The sequence below is a fragment of the Mustela nigripes genome, chromosome 17, assembly GCF_022355385.1.
Source record: "Mustela nigripes isolate SB6536 chromosome 17, MUSNIG.SB6536, whole genome shotgun sequence".
In the NCBI taxonomy this organism is placed as follows: domain Eukaryota; kingdom Metazoa; phylum Chordata; class Mammalia; order Carnivora; family Mustelidae; genus Mustela; species Mustela nigripes.
In genome coordinates, this window is record NC_081573.1 from 37,192,751 (window position 1) to 37,212,708 (window position 19,958).

Below are 19,958 nucleotides of genomic sequence, written 5' to 3' on the forward strand. Positions count from 1 at the left end.
TAATCCTATAAGCTAATTTGTTAGATGAGGAAACGGAGGCTTAACAGAATTAACACAACAGAGTGTGCCTGCTGTAATAGGATTTGAAACTCAACTTTGTCTGACTTCAGAGCAGAAGCTCCTAACCACAATACTCCAGGCTAGCTTGCTTCTCATTTGGAAAGAAACAAGCCTCAACTTTGGACTAGCAGAGTTCCACAAAGGTACTGCAAGGTATAGTGTTCCATTAAAAAGCTCTTTATCTCAGGAATAAATACGGGAGAAAAACAGGCTAACCACTGTGGTTAAAACAAAAAAGATAGAAGTTGGGCTGAAAACTTGCTCGAGGTTTCAGAAATTGGTGGTAAACATTGTTTCCTGATTTTGTGTTAAACGCATGTTTCTGCGTTCATGTGAGTGTTTATTCCTCCTGGAACTGCAAAGCCAAGCCTGTAACTCATAAAGAATAGGCCTTGGGTGAAACGATATACCTTGAAAAGTAAATTGTAAGAAAGAAAACACTAGTTCTTTAAGAGAAAGAAGGTTCAAATTGAAAAATCTGCATTTGGCACATGAAGGCTTAGTTTTGGAGGGAGAATGAACAAAGACTTAACCCCTTCCTTCATGCGCTAGAGAAGTTTTTCTTGTGCTGACACTTTTATGAAGTCTCAAAGAAAAGGCCAGAACCTTGTGGCACTTACAGAGGAACAGACAGGAGGACTTTGCATTTGCAAGGACTCTTTCGATGTCTCCAACTCCAAGGTAGGCATGCTTTCTTCAGCTACCTCAAAAGTTCTCTCCAGAGATCCAAGCCCTCAGATACAGACTTTCACTTTCTTGTCACATCTTAGCCAGCAGTTCCCAGGCAAGATGATTTCCTCTGTAAATACAGCAAAGCTTTTTTTTTGCCAGGTCACGGGATCAAACTGTAATGCCAAGGGTTTGTAATGCCAAAGGACACAGAACTGCCCTACCTTTGCCCACCCAAATCCAAGCCTGGTGAATATTCCTAGAGAAAAACTCCACTACCAAGGACTTCCTCAAACATTAACAAAGGAATCCAACCTTCTTGGTCTCCAGGCCTGGACTACGCATCATCCAGAAATGATGTGAATCTAGAAAATCAAAAGGCACTGAAGGCTTTTGAGAGCCTCCTTCTGTAATATCCCCTGAGATGATGACTCTGACTCATGCAAGTTCTCAGTCTTCCATTTGCCAGCACCAGTAGGGAAAGAGTGTCGTCCTTGGATTTAAGAGACCACATAAACCAAAGGATTGGCTGGAATACTTAAAAAATAAATAAGTAAATAAATAGATAGATAAATAAATAATAATAATCCTATCTAGACCTTCTCCTACCTCAGGGCAGTGGCATGGAACCTTAGCCCACTTTCTAGTGGAGAAGAGTTACCATACAAAAACAACCACGTTCCCCAATGCTCAGTGATTCACCGAGGACTCTGAGCAGGCAGTGTGGCATTAAATACTGAGCAAAATAAATAAATAAATAAATAAATACTGAGCAAAGTGTCAGAAGCCCTGGTTTCTCCTGTGGGTCTTGTGCTGTCTCAGCCACCCCTCCTTGGGCCCCTGGGTTACTGGATGGATCAAAAGAAATATTTGCAAGAGCAAACTGTGCTGTGTCAAAATAAGAACTTTTCCATATTCCGTAAGCGCACATCCACGTGCAAAGAAACATAAGGAAGAACCAAATAAAGGGAGGGTAGGAGTGGAACAGGGTAGGCAGAAAGCAGCCCGGGTTTTGAAATCAGCTCGTTCTGCATTCCAGTACCCGTTTTCCCCACTGTACCGGCCATTCTGGGACAGTGACTAAATCTCTCTGAACTTGAATTTCTTTATCTGTTAAGGGGTGGGGGTGGGGTGGGAGGCAGAGGCAGGGGTGTTAACAGCTCCATCTCACAGGACTCAGTGAAGGCTAAGTATGATTCTGTATATCCTGGAAGGGATGAGGTAGGTACCAGGTGTTATTTTCCTTAGTCCTAGGGAACACACATCCTTCATCTTTCACTTTGCCTACTTTTTCTTAAGCTGTGAAGAATATAATTATTCAAAGGTCTTTGTCAAGGAGCAGAGAGAGAAAACATAGCTCCTTGCATGGACATTTTAGATTATTTAAAGGTAAATACATAAGTTAAATCATTTCTATACTAGACATAGAAATTCTAGGGGTACATGGGTGGCTCACTCAGTTAAGCATCCTCTTCTTGGTTTCAGCTCGGGTCACGATCTCGGGGTCCTGGAATCGAGACCCCTGGTGGGCTCAGCGGGGAGTCTGCTTTAACATCCTTCCCTTCCCTCTCCTATTGCCCCGCGCCCAGTCATGTTCTTTTACAAGCGCAGACTCTATCGTGCACTCTCTCTATAGAAGTAAATAAATAAAACTTCAAAAAAAAAATTCTAATTAAATATTCTTTTCTTCCAATGTTTCAGAAGCCCGCTCCATAATTTTAGAGAGTTACAGAATATGTAAATGGTCCCAGGATTTACCTGTAATTCTTTCCCCACTCTCCCACTTCTCTTGTAAACTAGTGCATATCAGAACAAACTATCAGGGGGCACCTGGGTGGCTCAGTGGGTTAAGCCTCTGCCTTGGCTCAGGTCATGATCCAGGATCCTGTGAGGCCTGCATCCGGCTCTCTGCTCAGCAGGGAGCCTGCTTCCCCTTCTCTCTCTGCCTGCCTCTCTGCCTACTTGTGATCTCTGTCTGTCAAATAAATAAATAAATAAATCGTTAAGGAAAAAAAAAAAAGAACAAATTATCAGAATAAACTATGTGATGATCTCATTTAAAGACATTATTCATTTAGTGTATGTGATTTGAGGTAAAATGGCCACCATTCAGTTTCTAGCACCAATTGCTAGAAAGTGTATAAATTTAAAAGCCAAAAGGACATTTCTGGGAGAGGTTAGAAAGAAGATCATCGTGTTTGCTGGTTCACTCAAATTGTTCTGACTTCATCCCCGGTCCTGTCAGCCATGGTTACTCAGCGATTGTCATGTGTCAGAAAGAAAACACACTCCTTGTCAAAAAAAAAAAAGAAGACCTGTGTGATCAGAAGTGCCATAAAAGTATGCATAAGCCCATCTGTCCAGGAGCTGAAAGAAATTAGTCTCTTCCTAGTAAAAATCACTCAGTGGACCCAAAATCCTTTCCTCTTTCCTCACTCTCTCTTTTTCCATCTCTGTCTCTCTTCCCGCTCTCTCTCTCCACTATTCTTCTTGCCTGATTCTCTTCTTCTTCCCCTTCCCTCTATTGTATTTTTTCCCCATTGTTTCTGATTCTGTGTGGTTTTAAATTCTTGGCTCCTGTGAAAGTCTCTCAGTTTCTGTTTTCTGTCTAGGCTCTTTTCTTGGGTTGGAACCATTTGTAATGTGACTTTCTCTGTAATTCAGAATTCTGTCCAACGTCCTGTTTGCTGCGTGGCTCTACATTTGTATCTCTCTGAACCCATCAGATCATCTCATTCTGTTTGTATGTATTTCTGCACCTGTGGGAGGGGGGGGCGCTCCTCTGGGCTTACTGTTGGTTTTTTCTGGCTTCAACTTGGGTCTCTCATTCAACGTGTGCGATGGAGAAAAAGCCACAAACATTGAAATGCATCCCCCATAGTCTAGTTGGGATGTGGAATTTGGTTTCAGCTATTTAAAAAACAAACAAACAAACAAACAAAACTAGAACTTTACATATGAGTTTAATGACAGGAAAAGCAGAGAAAAGAAGAGAAATAGTGGCTATGATCAATAGAACTAGCCATTCCAAATGTCTAATGATTTCTGAAAACACCGCACAAGGCTGATTGTAAATGTTCCTGCAAAGGCAGGGACACAATCAGAGGATGAGCTCTGGCAAAGCAACACTGCTCTAAGAGAAACATAATAGGGCTCACACACACACACACACACACACACACACACACACGATGAGCACACACACACGCACAAGTATGACAGAAAGCAAACTGCAACGAGAAATTCATTTATACTTTCAGATTCCCAGAAGCACATAAAAAAAATAATAAAAGCAAAGAAAACTCCACTATAAATAACCTTGCCACATTCTAAATAAAGCCCTTGAATGGCTAGGGAGTCTGACTTGCTTCAAGGAGTTACAGGATTTGGTCATTTTTAATAGCCATGTTTTCTTTCTCACCAAATTACTTCTCCTCAGAGAATCTGCTAAAGGCACAAGGGAATTATTCTCAGTGGCCAAAGTGCACGGGTAGCAAAAGGACATGACCGGTACTGTCTAGAGGAAGGTCACCATAGTAAGACGCTGGAAGGTAAAGAGGAAACAGAGAAGCCCTTATCTATTTGGAGAAAGACCCTTGCATTTGCAAGAGGAATCAGGGAAGTCACCGTGGAGAGAAAAGTAAATTATAGATCCCACCTCTGGAGCCTTTGTAATATTGTCCATCAGCTCAGTTTCCAAGTGTACAGGGAACTGTTAATAAATTATTGAGCACTAACACAATTAGTTCAAGCAGCTAGAGGGTATAAGCTTTTTGTCTTCTTTTAGCTCTTGTCTACTGTACACGATTTTTTTATTCCACTCAACCATCCTACTCTTTTTTTTTTTTTTAAGATTTTTATTTATTTATTTGACAGACAGAAATCACAAGTAGGCAGAGAGGCAGAGAGAAAGGAGGAAGCAGGCTCCCTGCTGAGCAGAGAGCCTGATGCGGGGCTCAATCCCAGGACCCTGGGATCATGACCCGAGCCGAAGGCAGCGGCTTAACCCACTGAGCCACCCAGGCGCCCCCCATCCTACTCTTTGTTCTACTGTCTTGTGATTCTCACTTTAAGAAGAGTCCACAAAATTGCCCAGTCATGGTCAGTGTTTCCAGTGGGCTCTCTAATGGAATGCTACAGCTCAAATCATGCAGAACTCTGCCCAACTCAGGAAAAAAAAAAGCTAGAGTCATTGCAACCACCATCACCTAACCAATGGAAATTTAATTCAATGCAAATGTCTCAATCTTCTCATCTGCAAAATGTGAGAATAACATCTGTAAATACATTTACATCACTAAGCGAGATGCCTAAAGTGGTCAGTACAAATATTCTCCTGCTACTCTCTCTCCATTATTGTTCTCTTCCTTCCTTATCCTCATTATTATAAATGTATATATAAAAATGAGAATGCAAAGAAGACAGATATTGCACTCCCCTGTATTAGGAGACTAACCCACAAATCACTTTGTAGGGGGTACCAGCCCTGCTCAGACCCAAACTGGCAATTTCACCTCTCTATAAAGGAAATAGAACAGAGCCACCACATGCATAAGCCTCAAGGATATTTTTCTTTGCTCAGGGGCTTTATGCTGCCTCTCTCTACCATGAGCAGAACATAGAGAGATGCATGCTGATGAATCAGTATAGTGATTTTGCCGTCAGTTAGACATCTCTAAACATATATTCAAATCCTGCTATACTGTACATTCTAGTCATGAGACCACAACTTGATTATCTTCAGTGAGACTCACTTTTCTCATCTGCACATTGGGGTGGCAGCTGAACCCACTGAGCACCTCCCACATGGAGTTCAAAAGAGACCAGGTGTTGCCATGGTTACAGGAACAAGCTCTGGGGTCACCGCGTCCAGGCTTGACTCCTGGCTGCATCATGTACTCACTGTGTGTCTAACCTGTAACTGCTCACAGAAATAACTCTTCCCTTGAGCTCTCCCCATCTGGCAATGGGGATAATGATGCCTTCCTCGGGGGTTTTGCGAGGCCCGGATAAGCAAACTTTCTAGGGCGTCTACCATGTAGTAAACACTCAATAGATATGACCCGTGTATTTTGGTTACTTAGAAACCTCCTCTTTTCCCCACTTTGGTGTCCCCACACCATGTCATCAATCTCATAGATTCACACCAAAAAGAGATCCATGCAGCACAGCTGGGCTATTTTAGGATTAGAGAGGAATAGAAATATGCATCTAGTGTTTGATTCCCTGCTGTTTCCCAATATCCCTCAGCCCTTCAGATCAGGCTCATTTGGATTCTGCCATTGTCTCCTGTGGAAGCCCAGTGACATTTGATACTCTGCAGATTTCAGAGCACATCTGCCACATTGTGGTAAATACATGCAGAAGAAAAGGATTCCATGGGTCTGAGCAGGGGGACGGTTCCTGTTCACTAACCCAGTGTGAGGGGTGCAGACTTTTGTCTCTGCCCTCACCTGAGCTATGGAGAATTCCAGCTGCAAACTGATGTCACAGCCTATAGCATCGGGCCCCTACCACATGGGGTTCAAATGAGAGAAGCTGTGGCCCCCTCCCAATACCTTGCCTAGAGCTCTTCCAAACATCAGTCCCCATGACCCATTTCTTTAATTAAGTGGTATTCCAAATTTACTCAGGCTGAATACAGAGGACAAAAAGCATGATTCAAGCTATTCTGGGACTGACTGACAATTGATTGAATGTGTGTGTGTGAGAGAGAGAGAGAGTGTGTGTGTGTGTGTGTGATTTGAAGGTTTAACATGCACAGGAATTACCTGGGGAAACAGTTAAAATGCAGATTTTGATTCAGTAAATCAGGTATACAGGAGGTGAATGGAATTCTGCATTTCTAACTAGCCCCTAGGTGCTGCTGCTGGTCTGCAGATCCTCACTTTTGGCCATAAGAATGTCATGAATTTTATTTCTCTTCCCAGATGGAAGATCTAAGAGGACTCCTCAATGTATTGAAATGTTAGGTGAGTAAGTCATAGCTAATGAGAAAACATGCCCACATCTTAACTAAAGATTCCAATATTTGAATATGGACAAGACTATCTTTACTATATTTCAAAATACTTGAAGACTTAGTTAGGGACTGGAACATACATGAGCAAAGGAGGGGGGGGAGAAAGAAAGAGAAGGGGAGAGAGAGAGAGAGACTATAGGGGGTGAGTTAAAGCTAGCTATAATGGAAATGATTTTGCAAAAATTAGTAAAAGGAAAGTGCACTAAAATGGAGTCAGGAGTCTCAGCAGGGAAAGCTCTTACTCCCTACGACTCATGGTGAACATCAGATCAACAGGAAGAGATGGGCCTTGAACCTGGACACTATCTTACTACCCCAGAAGAAGGAAAGGCTTATTGCCTCCTGTCCTAGCAAGAGCCCCGCCAGTGAGGGAGTGCCACAACGCAGCCAATGAAAAGTCACCATACATACCTTTCACTCCCAGTGTACTTCAATGGACTTTTTTTGTTTCTAAGGGCCTTTCTAGCTTTCCCCTCTCCTCTATAAAAGAGCTACCTGTCCTTTATTCTCCAGACTCACTATGGTAAGGCCGCAGTTTGCTTATCCCGGATTGCAATTCCCTTTTATTTCCGAATGAACCCATCTTTTGCTGGTGAAATATCTGACAGTTTTATTTTTAAGGTTAATGATATGTATGGAAGGAAAACGCTAAAATATTAAAGAAACTACTGCCTAGAAAACACACATCGTCCTGTAAATGCTGTAATGCTTTTATCTGTCTTAAATAAAAGGATTCCAGAAGAATCTTTTCTAGGTTATTCTTATTTATTGAAAAGTTACAAGCACCATGCAGGCTGACTATAATACTTGAACATTACAAACATAGTTTCCCATTTCAAGTTCAAATATAAACCCTTGATTTCTGGTTAGTATTTGGTCTATCCCATGGTAACGAAAGTCATTTAAGTACATTTATGAATATAGCAAGGCTATGTCTGTGTGCTTTCTCTCTTCTTAGCATTGTAAAAATGATTAAATATTTCTAGCTCTTTAATTTATTAATTGATGATATTGTCCTTCCAAGTATTTAAATACCATTAGATTTACCAAATGAGATTCAAACTAAATAACGGTCTCCAAGAATATGTTATGAATAGATAGCACTGATTTTAAGAAAAATCGAATGAAATAACGCTGCCATTTATCTTTCTCTCATTTTATTTTGTAATGTTTTATAATGTAATAATAGAACATCTTAGAAAACAAAATGGGTAAAATTATAAAGAAAAGAAACCGATAATCCAATCACATAAACTAGGGGAAAAATCTTTGAATATATTGGTATATTTCCTTACAGATTCCACCTTATTAATATTTGGTATTACTAATATGAGTCAGTATCACAAATTAACTTATTTGATTGTTTATGTGGGTTACATACCAATCATTTAGTATGATTTTTTTTTTCAATTTGGGAATTCTTTTTGTCAGAAACAATGGGTAGTGCTTATAAATATGATTAGAATTCTTTCTACATTAGTTTTTTTAAAGATTTTATTTATTTCTTTGACAGAGATCACAAGTAGGCAGAGAGGCAGGCAGAGAGAGAGAGGGGAAAGCAGGCTCCCTGCTGAGCAGAGAGCCCGATGTGGGGCTCAATCCCAGGACCCCGGGATCACGACCCGAGCCGAAGGCAGAGGCTTTAACCCACTGAGCCATCCAGGCGCCCCTACGTTAATTTTTAAAATCAAAAGTATTGCTGTTATCAGGGGCAAAAGGGGAGTAACTTAAAACAAATAGCAAAATATTGAACATTTCTAAATATGGATGATCAGAGTGACCAGTACACAGTGGTTCATTATTTTTGTAAATGACTATTTCAGGTGCATATTTTTTCATGTGCACATGCATGCCTTAATAGATATATACCAGGTACTATGTTCATATCAGACATGCATTTTTAAACTATAGTCTATACATATTTTATATCTGATTTCTGGTATTTATTCAGCTATAATCACATCCCCATGTCATAAATCTTTATAATTTTTAGTGATTCAGAGTATTCTGCTCTGTGAATATCCTAGGAAAGCCTTCTTGGTTCTGCAGCCATTTATGTTTCCCTATGAGGTTTAGCTTCACACTTGTGGTAGAAATCAATGATGTTTGCTTTTTTCTTTTTCTCTGTGGTTTTTTTTTTTTTTTTTTATATATACTGATTACCTTGTTGTCATTTATTCATAAAATAGGATTACATAATCTGGCTTTTCACCCATCAATTTATGACTATAATCCTTTGCTTCAAGTGGGGAAAATATACCTGCCCCAATGAGATGACCTTAAGATTGAGGATATATTCGAGACTTCTTTGAAGAAGTCTGAGTGAATATACTTCTTGGGGTATCTGCAGAGAGAAGCACAAATTATCCATCCCCTCACCCGGTCTCTAGATATGGAATGAAGCAAGCAGGGTGAATGTCTAGAGCTACCCAGAGAAAGGATAAGGAGATGATTTGGGATTTGACTCGTGCACTAACTCAGCCAATAGGTCCATGTGTGTTTGTGCACGCATTTGAATGCATGGGTGTGCATTTAGAGGTTCTGCTGATCCTACAGGACTAATATTATTTCACTTATTTATATCGGTGCCAAAAGACTTCCCAAAGCTCTGCGACGCCTGTTATTTCTAAGTCGGGACACTGGGCAAGACGCAGACAACTCTCATTGTTTCGCCAGATTGAGACCCGCGATGCTGACTTGCATTCCTGCCAAATTATTGGTGCACAGGCTCTGTCTGAGTAGGCAGAGGCTTCACGGAACCGACAGTGAATTGTTCTCGCAAGGCCGAGGATACAATTTGGCTGTGGCTGCGTAGCCCAGTGCTCTTTACATGCAAACGGCCAGCAAAAATAATGGCATGTCAAGTGCAATTTTCTTGCCGGCCGCTGACACCGTAAACTGTAATACAGTGTAATTATTTGGCATCCCGTGTCCTTCATACTAAGCACCACCCAAACGATTTCCAAGTTAGAGAGAAGAGGGAAGGTTAGAAGGTCAAATTTAAAGAGAGAAAATGAGTCAGTGCCTTGGAGGGAGAGAATTATAAATAGATGTGGCATCACCAGCAGTAGAGTTATATCCAAATAAGGCACTGCTCAGAAGCCCAGGTAGGAGGGGAAAAGGGAGGAAAGAGAGCAGAGGAGTTTATGTAAGAGAGAGGATTTAGGCTAGATCTCTGACCACCTGGAGAGCAAACTGGTTTTTCCCAAAATAAAGCAATAAGAGGAACTGAGGTTCACAGAGCACAGAACAAGAGCTAAAGGAACCTGGGCAGAAAAATCAATAGATGCTACACTCGTTTTTCTTATATTGCTTTCTTTTCCTGTTCCATAGGGATTAGTATCTTAAATATAATTTCATAATCCACTATCCCATTACAAGTGAGGAAACTGCCCAAGAAAGGCCAGGTGACGTTCTCTTCCAGCTGTTTCATAGCAAAGGTGAAAAAGAAAGAAGTCAGCTCTCCAAGAGATCCTGCCCATCTTTGTGCCACATTTCAAAGATTCCAACCTTAGTTCTCTGTCTCAGTTACCCTGACCCTCTCCTCAGCTCTTACAACAGTCGTGAACAGGCTGCCGCCTCTGCTGGAATGCTGTCTCTTTTCATCCTTGCACTCTGCTTCTCCGGTTCCAGCGTCTCAGTTCACAGACTATTTCCTTAGGGGAGACTCTACATCCCATAGAACAGACCAGCTTCCCGTCCACGTGCTTCCACAGAATCAGATTCCTTTACTTCGCAGGACTGATGTCTGTTTTAAAGTGACTTTGTTTTCAGGACTCTCTTCCTAATGTCTGTCTCCCTGCAGTACCTCATCACTTCCATGTGGATTTGTATTTGCTCAGAGCGGAGAATCGACTAGCTACAATGCTTAGGAGATAGTATGTGCTCAATAAAATACACATTTGTAGAATGACTCAATCGACCACCCTTGGGACCCACAACACAGAGCTCCCATCAAACTGTTTGCCTCATGGGCATTACATCCAAAGGATATAATTTTTTTTTTTTTTTTTTTTTTTTTGGTCTTAGTTGCAAGATTTGTGAAAGCCATCATGGGTTTGTTTGTTTGTTTCCCTTTGTCTCTTTTCTAAGATAAGAACACATAAGCATATAGGATGCAGGGTCCCATGTACTACCCTATTCTGTGTTGGAATTGGCAGAGGAAGTCAAAGCTGGAGGTCTTGAGCAATGCAGAATGCTTAGTATTTATTTATGTGCAGAACAGGCTCTGACCCACTTGTTCCACAAAGAAATAGTATCAGGAGTGGAGTCTCTTTGGCTAATATGTGTTTCTCAGAAATTCAGAGAGAAGAGTTCTGATGTACCTTGTACCATAAACACAAGCCTAAGTGCACAGATGGATTAGAATACGGTGGGATCACATCTGCTCGGCCTCACGCCACTGGGACGGCGCACAGCCTCTGCAGCCAGGATCAGGCAGTCTGCTCAGAAAGAGTTGTTGTAACAACTTTCCTTTATCATTAACTCAAAGAAAGACTTTGATTTGTTTTTAAAGGTTTATTTATTTGACAGCAACAGCTCACATGAGTGGGGGGAGGGGCAGAGGGAGACCATCTTAAAGCTGACTCCCCCACAGTGCCCACAGAGTGGGACTCAGTCTCAGGACCCATGAGATCATGATCTGAGCCAAAACCAAGAGTCAGATACTTAACCAACTGAGCCAACCAGGAGCCCCAAGAACGACTAGCAACAATGTTTCCCATCCAAGTACTAACCAGGCCCCACCCTGCTTAGCTTCCCAGATCAGACAAGATTGGGTGCCTTCAGGGTGGTATGGCCATAGACAGGACTAGCAACAATGTTTAAACTACCTAGCTGGTCTAGAAAATACTGATATGAAAGGGGAACATGAACATAATGTAAGGTCTCCTTTACTGAAAATTGCCACTTGTATTAAATCTTACTGGGTTTATACTACTTTTTGGCCAATTCTCCCATTATTTAGGTGAACTATAAAGGAACTCTTCATTCATTTATTCATGCAGAATATTTACTGAGCACTTCCTACATGTAGGCAGCGTTCTAGGTTCTGGGGATATATAGTGGGAAACAAAGGAAACAAAAATCATTTTTCTTTGTAGAGCTTTGTAGTGGGAGCCAAATCATAAACCAGGCAAAGGACAGAATATGTGTAAAATATGTGAGACAATGATCTTCAGGAAGAAGAAAAAATAAAGCACAAAGGATATGAAATATTAGAGAGAGGACAGGTATTTTTTAGACAGAAAGGGACAGGGAATGCTTCTCTGTGACTATGACTTTCAACCTCATTTTAATTCAACAATATATAGCTGTGTTGCTTCTAACTAGGGGACCCTCAGTAGTCCTGCCCTATCCCCATGACATAGCATAAACCTTCTGCCCAACTAAGATATCTAAGTTTCCACTCTACCCCATCTCAGCCTAAGTGACAAGTCATCCTTCATCCTGCCAAACACACCTAAATATCACCTCTACCTAAATCCACCTGGGATGGGGCGCCTGGGTGACCCAGTTGGTTAAGAGGCTGCCTGCGGCTCAGGTCATGATCCCAGCGTCCTGGGATCCCAGCGTCCTGGGATCGAGTCCCACATTGGGATCCTTGCTTGGCAGGGAGCCTGATTCTCCCTCTGCCTCTGTCTGCCTGTGCTCGCTCTCTCTCTCTCTCTCTTTCTCTTTCTCCCTCTGACAATAAATAAATAAAATCTTTAAAAAAAAAAAAGCATTTAAAATAAATAAGTAAAATAAATCCACCTGAGATAACTGAAAGGATTCTTCTTTGGGCTCTCAATGTCTTGTGCTCACCTGGTGATGTAACTGTCTGTCTGTCCACCATTTCAACTACAAACACGTACAATTAAGAATACAATCATGGGGGCGTCTGGGTGGCTCAGTCAGTTAAGCATCCAACTCTTGATTCCACCTCAGGTCATGACCCCAGGGTCCCGGGATCACGCCTTGCATGGGGCTCTGTGCTCAGTATGGAGTCTGCTTAGCTCTCTCTCCCTCTGCCCTTCCCCTCTAAAATAATAAATCATATATATATATATGGCTACAACTACTATGTGTAGAGACTATGCGGACATGATTTTATTGACTCTTACATACTTTATTTATTTGGAAAGCCTTTGAAGATTTTTAGTAACTACTCCAGAGCTAACACTCAGAAAGTGGCAGAGCCAAAGTTCAGACTTCTGGAGAGCGCATGTTTGAGGGCTTGTTCTTTCTCTGCACCAACTGTCTAGCAATACAGTAAAAACACACAACGGACAATGTGAGGTTGTGTGTGAAGCTCTGAAAACCCAATCACTCCAAAACTGGCTCTGCCCTTGAGCATGACCTCAGCCTGCATCGTGGAGGCCCCCCGTCATCCTGACTCACAGGAGAGTCTTTCTTTCTTTCTTTTTTATTTTTTTTTAAAGATTTTGTTTATTCATTTGACAGACAGAGATCACAAGTAGGCAGAGAGGCAGGCAGAGACAGAGAGGAGAAAGCAGGCTCCACGCTGAGCAGAGAGCCCGATATAGGGCTCAATCCCTGGACCCTGACATGACCTGAGCTGAAGGCAGAGGCTTTAACCCACTGAGCCATCCAGGCACCCCCAGGAGGGTCTTTTAAAGAGTGAGGATGCTCCTAAGTAACTAATGCTCCAGAGCCAGTTCCTAGGGAGAAACTCAGCAATGAAGTGGTTTCAAGCTGGATGTGGAAGGGTGTGCACGGAGATAAAACACCGCAGAGCACTGGCGGGCACCTGGATACAGATCTTCCCGACGCTCAGCCTGACTTATAAGCTGACGCAGTCACCTGAAATGTAGTTTGGGCTTCGCTACCACCCAAGAGCCTCAAAGGCTAAGCTACAGTATTTGGGGGAGTATTATTCTTTAAGGGGAAATACGTATGATTGGAAATGCTTGCGACAATGTCTTCAGGAAATAAGTTTAACTCTGATTTAACAATTGTTTGTGAACTGGCCGGGGTAAAGGAGGGAGAAAGAGCTAATTCATAAAAACAGTCATAAAGACTCAGGAGCATTTTGGCCATTCCAAAATCTTCGGGTTCACTACTGACATTTCTGTGATTCAAAGGAAAAGGAATTGCTCGAATATTACGAAGTCACAGATCGATGTTGAATGCCTGGCTGTTTGCTTTTATCTCTATTACTTAATTTAAAGAAGGAGTTCAAGTTAGTCATCAGGCTCCTATGAATCCAGAACAAGCCCCAATTTAATTACTTTTCCTATTCAGACAAGTATGGAAAGTTCTCCTGGGCATTGCATGTTCGGTTATTTATATTATATAAAATACTATCACACTGGTACTTCCATAAAGAAATAACTAATACACATGGTGAAAAAATATTCACCAATTACACACAGATGCACATGCTTGTAGACCCAGAACTGCCTATGGCAGAAAAATGACTTGCCTGAGGGCAGGCTAAAGTTCTAAACACCCAGGAAATAGGACTTTATGGACTCTGCACTCCATATTCAGTAACTCCTTTAAAAAAAAAAAGATTAAAGATTTTATTGTTTATTGTTTTTTTTTTTTTAAAGATTTTAAATAATCTATACATCTGACATGGGGCTTAAACTCACAACCCCGAGATCAAAAGTTGCTTGTTCCACTGACGGAGCTAGCCAGGCAACCCTCTATTCAACAACTCTAAAGTGCAAATGATGGTTTAAATACTTGGCAGCTAGTTACTAAAATGTGATAGGCTATGGTGGGTAAAATTATGGCCTTGGAAATCCCCAACTTGATCCAAGCTCAGAATTTTTTCCAATTTCAATGACATTGTTTTATTAACCCTTCTAGGTCCCAGTATCTGTATTTACAAAACAAACAAAAAAACATAATGCTGGTCAAGAAGCCCATATTCAAAGTCCACTGGGCCAGGCGTGTCTGGAAATTCAGAAGTTTTCATATTTCGAAACATATGAAGGCACATAAACTGTATGGAAAGTGGCACCATGAGTAGAGTCTGGGTAGCACCCTGTGGTCAAGCACATTAACATTTCCCCCAAGGAGTACATCAACAGTCACAGTAATGAGATGCTTCATGACTATAAACAGCCTCAAGTCAGTTCTGCTACCTGAGTTAATAACAGGCATACAAAAAAAAAAAAAAAAAAAACTTTCAGAGATGTTTATATTTTAGACATTTGGAAAAAAAAAGATGTGTAGATGTATTACATATTGTTTGTGCGTGTGTGTGTGTGTGTGTGTGTAGAGAGAGAGAAAGACATTACATACATTTATATGCACGGAGATGGGTGGAAAGCTATTGTTAGAATCAAATAAGATTGTGCCCACAAAGTGCTCTTATATTAGTGGCCAATACCTAATACACACTCCACACTGGCCAGAGTGTGAGCCCCTTGAAGGCAGAGATCATGGATTTGTTCACTGATACACTCCCGTGTGCCTAAAAGAATGTAAGACATATAGAAAGGGCTTCATAAATATTGAGTGATTCATCCTATCTCCTCCTCCAGGTTTCTTTTGTCCAAGTAGACGAACTATATAAAATGAGAAAACATAATCTTTGGAGACTCTCAATTCGCTTTGCCAGACAATGAGGCAGAAGCAGAAATGCACTCAGAAGTTCCCAGGAAAACACAAAGAGTTAACCTGGGTCTTAAAGATGAATATTCATTCTCATTCTATTTTCTTCTTAATCACTGCTTTTGGGAAATGAATACTGTTGGGCATGTTCCACTTCTTAATCTGACTTAGGAAAATCAACCATTGGCAGGCTTATAATTGGAATTCTACCTATGATGACCATGTGTGACACCTATGAACATTTCTGAGGGAAAAACATGTATCGTCTTCCATAAGCAACGGTGTCATTCTGGAAAACACTTATCTACACAAGGAACATTTGTCTAACCTGCCAACAACAACAAAACAAATGGAAATCCACCTGCAGACACAAGGTACGCACGACACTGTCTGAAATTCTGATTGTGTACATTTGATCCCATCTGACAATGAATGAACTAGTTTCCTCTAGCAAATTTTACTGAATTACAGCACAAAGCACTGTGAACCATCCACCAGGAATTTCCCTTTCTCCATCCTCGCTCGGTTAATGATGGAAACAACAAACCCACCACAAAACTGAAACAAAAAAGTAGAAAAAGCTACCTGCAACTAGAGAGACGTGCCTCAAAACAAAACCAAATGAGTAACACCTTAGGAATTGAGATCGTACAAATTCAAACTGAGCAAAAAGTACACCTCTTCCAAACACTTAAGCTAGGGAAAAAGTTCGGCGTGCAGACTTCTTGTACAAAATGAGAGAGAGAAGCGTATATGCATGTGCACTCCACGGGTATTCCTGTACCCCATGGGGTGGAAGGGGTGGGGGAGACCAGCCTTCACCAGAAGAGCAGTCTGTGCACATTTAAAACTGTTATGCTGGGATTATCCATGCTCCTGAGGAAACCGATAGGTAACTAACCATCTGGCCTAAAGAACTACAGCTAAGTGTGCCAACCATCCTGACGAGTCTGATGTTCAGGATCTAAAGAGGAGAAACAGATCCTGAAAGTGGGATCTGAAAAGCTTAGCTTACCCGGCCAACGAGAATCGGTTCAGGTCCAGAAAACTCTTCCAGGACAAACATTTGATTCCAAACCCAGCCTCTCTTGGAGCGGTTCAAAATCCGCTGTTCTTCAGTCAGCCTGTTTAGTTCCAAAGGGGATCCACCCATTAAAACTTGAGACTGATTCATCGGAGCCATGTAAATGCAAGGGGGAAGAGTAATCCATAATATTATTAGTGGAGTCCAGAGATCCAAGAGCATTTCCGCTAGCCGTTCTGTCATGGTCCCACCAGTTAAGCAAATCACCACGAAAATGAGACAATTACTTTTTTTGCCTCCGGTCTGCAGCCATCCAATTCATCATGCAGTGTGGACCATTTACTTACAGCTCTGCCACGTGTTTATAGCACAGGAAACAGACATCGTCTAAGCCACTCTTCTAAGACGACCATCCATTGGCGTTCCTCTTCCTTGAAACTGCCTGCGGAAACAAAGAAAGAGTGAGCTCAAGGTCCAGGGCAACAGGTCTTCGAACACAATCACCGCCTTTTAAAAAGCACCTAAATGGACCACAGCAGACATTTCCCAAACTCTTGGAGCTTAAGAACCGGGATCTGAGGAGTCAGAAGGAATAGATCCTCTTATTTTTTTTTAAGATGTTAGTATTTATTTTGTATCTATTTTGTATCTATGTCACTTACCACAAACTACATAAGCAACAGAAGTTTTTTCCCTTCCTCCCACGCCCCTTCCCTCTCTTCCTTCACTCCTTGTCTCTCACCAACCCTCACTTTTTTTTTTTTTTTTTTTTTTTTAATAATGCAAGTTGGGGCATGTGCAACATAGTACATAGAAGAGACTGCATGCTCCTTCCTTTCTTCCTTCCTCCCTTCTTCCCTCTCTCTCTCTGCTGATTTAAAGGTTAGTTCTCGTTCATTCTATGCTGAGCTGTATGAAGAAACTAGCCTCTAATGGGCAATTTTTTTTTTTTTTTAATTTACACATGAGAATGGGAAAGGAAATTTCCCATTTTTACAGTCTTAGCTGCCACAGGGCATCAGAAGGGACGGTCCCATTCAGGGTGCAGACTGCAATTCTCTGCCAGGATGCTAATAATGAGTGAATAAAATTAGAATGTTCCCAGAGAGAAATTCTGTAATGTCCGGCATGTATGCTGTAATCAGGACGGTGTCAGGGCTCCCATTCTAAATGTACAGTTGGACAGGAGATTTAAATTATGAAAAGCTCCTTTGGGAATGAAATATGGTAAAAATACAATTTTCAATTGAGGGGATTCTGAAAGGGATGGGCAAAAAATTCCCCATTACCTGAGGTGTCAAATACATTTTTTTGCTTACCTTCAGCATGGCGAAATGTGTTTCTTCCCTCTCAAAAAAAATTATTTTTAAAGAAATAATGTTCACTGCAGATCCCGGAGAGAAGCCTTGCTGAATTAGATTAAATGGGAAAATAATTCCTCAAGACACCATCGGGATCGGTTTGGCTCAGGGAATTCGTAATGGGGTACGGAACCTTTCACCCCGAGGTCCCTGGTTCCATTCTGGCTCAGAATGGGAAAGCGAGAAAGTCATTAACAGTGGCTGGGCCAGTGAGTGGCCTTCGTGAAGCCAGCTGAAATGGCAGACTCGCATTCTGCTGCAAACACAGGCTGTATCTGATGGAACAAGATGGCCAGAGGAATCACCGGCTGGTCACCTTTTGCTGGGGCCCAGCTCCCACTCCAGGACTGTTTAGCTCAAGGAGCCCCGCCCTGATGAGTGCCTAGGAGAACAAGTTCAGACAGCACTTGTTTTGTAGACTGAAGAGAAGAAAAGCTTTCCATAGGAAACCAGCTCAAGGAAAACAAGAGCCCAAGACCAATGTCTTCTACTTCCCTGGAACTGCAGCACACCAAGGGAAGACCAGCTTTCCTAGAAAGCAGATTTCCACCAAGACTGCCTCTCTGTGCCAGCGTTGAGAGCAGACCTTTGCAGGCTTCAGATTTAAAACAAAATGTCAAAGTTCTCAATAAAACTACCTCCAAGTATTAGTATCTTTCTGAATTGCCAAACCGCTTATTTATTTAACCAGCATCGACTGCACGGACATTGGTTACCCTGCCTTCTCCTAGACATGCGCCTGGGGTACTGCTGGGGAGCACCGTTGTAGGCTCCTGACTCCGCTGGGGAGGCAGAGAAGCCTGGGTTTGAACTCTAGCTCCCCGCACTTGCCGTCTCTGTCATGGCGGATGGAATACTCAAGTTCTATGAGCTTCAGTCTTCTCTACTGCAAAATGGCAGTAATAATTCCTCCAGGCAGGAGAGTGAGTCAGAATCAACCGTCTTACAAAGCAGCAGGAACCCACGGAAAGCCCTCACTGAACTGGGGTTCCTGTGATTGTTTTTTAAGGGAGGCCATGAAGGTGCTATTGATGTGGTCCCTGACCCTGGGAGACTTTGGTAAAAAAAAAAAAGTCAAATGAAAGAGCAGAGGGTTCAGCTGTGTGACCTCTACAGGAGGAGTGACACAGGGCACTCAAAACCTTCCAGAAGGTGAGAGGTGGGAGGGTATCGGTGGGGCTGGGGAGGAAGGGGAGACTGATCCTGTCCACGTAGCCTCAGTCTATACATTTCTCAAGAAAAAGGGCACAGAGTCTCTCCAAATTCACCTTCTGCATGAAGGCCATCCCTGAATGCTCAAAAGCCACGCATGCCCTTCTCTCGGACCAAGGGCTACAAAGACAAGAAGCCTAAGCGGTTTGTGAGTTTCCTCCAGCATCAGCCTGCCTGGGGACGGAGTTGTAGTTAAAGAACTGCACTTACCAGTTTCATATCTGGGGGACAACCACCAACAATAACAGCAACAACTATAATAATACCTAACTGGTTTATTTTGAGGGTGAAAAGAGGTAATCTTGTTAAAGCAATTAGGAAAGGCTAGAATGTACAGTTATTTTTAAATTGTGCCAAATACTGTGAAAGTATATTCAGGCATCTGCTCTGTTGTTAATGATTCTGGGATAAGAAAACCTAATCCCATTTTAAACATATAATAGACACTTCCTTGATAGAAGCCACCAAAGGGGCACCCAGGACAGAATGTGACATGAACCTACCAGAATCAGGTGAAAAGTCATAAAAGCCCAATTATATAAATAATTGTATACAATAGCTTTGTTAGTTAGAAAGGATGTATTAATAAAGGAATATATGCATAGCCAAAAATAGTACCCATTAACACAATATCTTACAGTTAGATAAAGCTTACTGTGCCTCACACTGTTTTGTTCAAAACTGAGGCACGGAAGTATTAAAGGACTTGCCCTCCCTCACCCCCCCCAAAAAACCCACCTCCAGGAAGGAGCAGACCATTACTTGACCCTAGGTAATCTAACTTTAAAATTCTCTTTCTTTATTAAAAAAAAATTAAAAATTATTTTAAAAAATTCTTTCTTAACATAACCCCTTCTCTCATTATATAAGTATTTGATGCGTGTATAATGACTGTCAGGGACTAGAGAGGGTCAAACAGGCCAATGCTCTTCTCTTCAGGAAACGAAGAGGCTAATGGGTACAGACTAAGAAACAGAAACAATATTTACTGAAATAAATAATAATTTTCCTAACCTGAGAAGGGTTAGGAAAATACATACTG

At 41.7% G+C, this 19,958-nt stretch overlaps 1 protein-coding gene across 4 annotated transcripts in view; it reads right to left on the bottom strand.

The window, feature by feature from the left end:
- Positions 1-19,958, bottom strand: part of CDH8 (cadherin 8) — a 375,260-nt gene that overhangs the window by 341,290 nt on the left and 14,012 nt on the right. For 3 of the 4 annotated variants that reach the window (XM_059381567.1, XM_059381569.1, XM_059381566.1), the window contains exon 2: positions 16,335-16,785. In XM_059381567.1, coding sequence (XP_059237550.1) covers positions 16,335-16,586 — 252 coding nt within the window. In that variant the 5' untranslated portion in view covers positions 16,587-16,785. The remainder of the gene's footprint in view (positions 1-16,334; positions 16,786-19,958) is intronic. The other variant, XM_059381568.1, reaches the window with a different exon arrangement.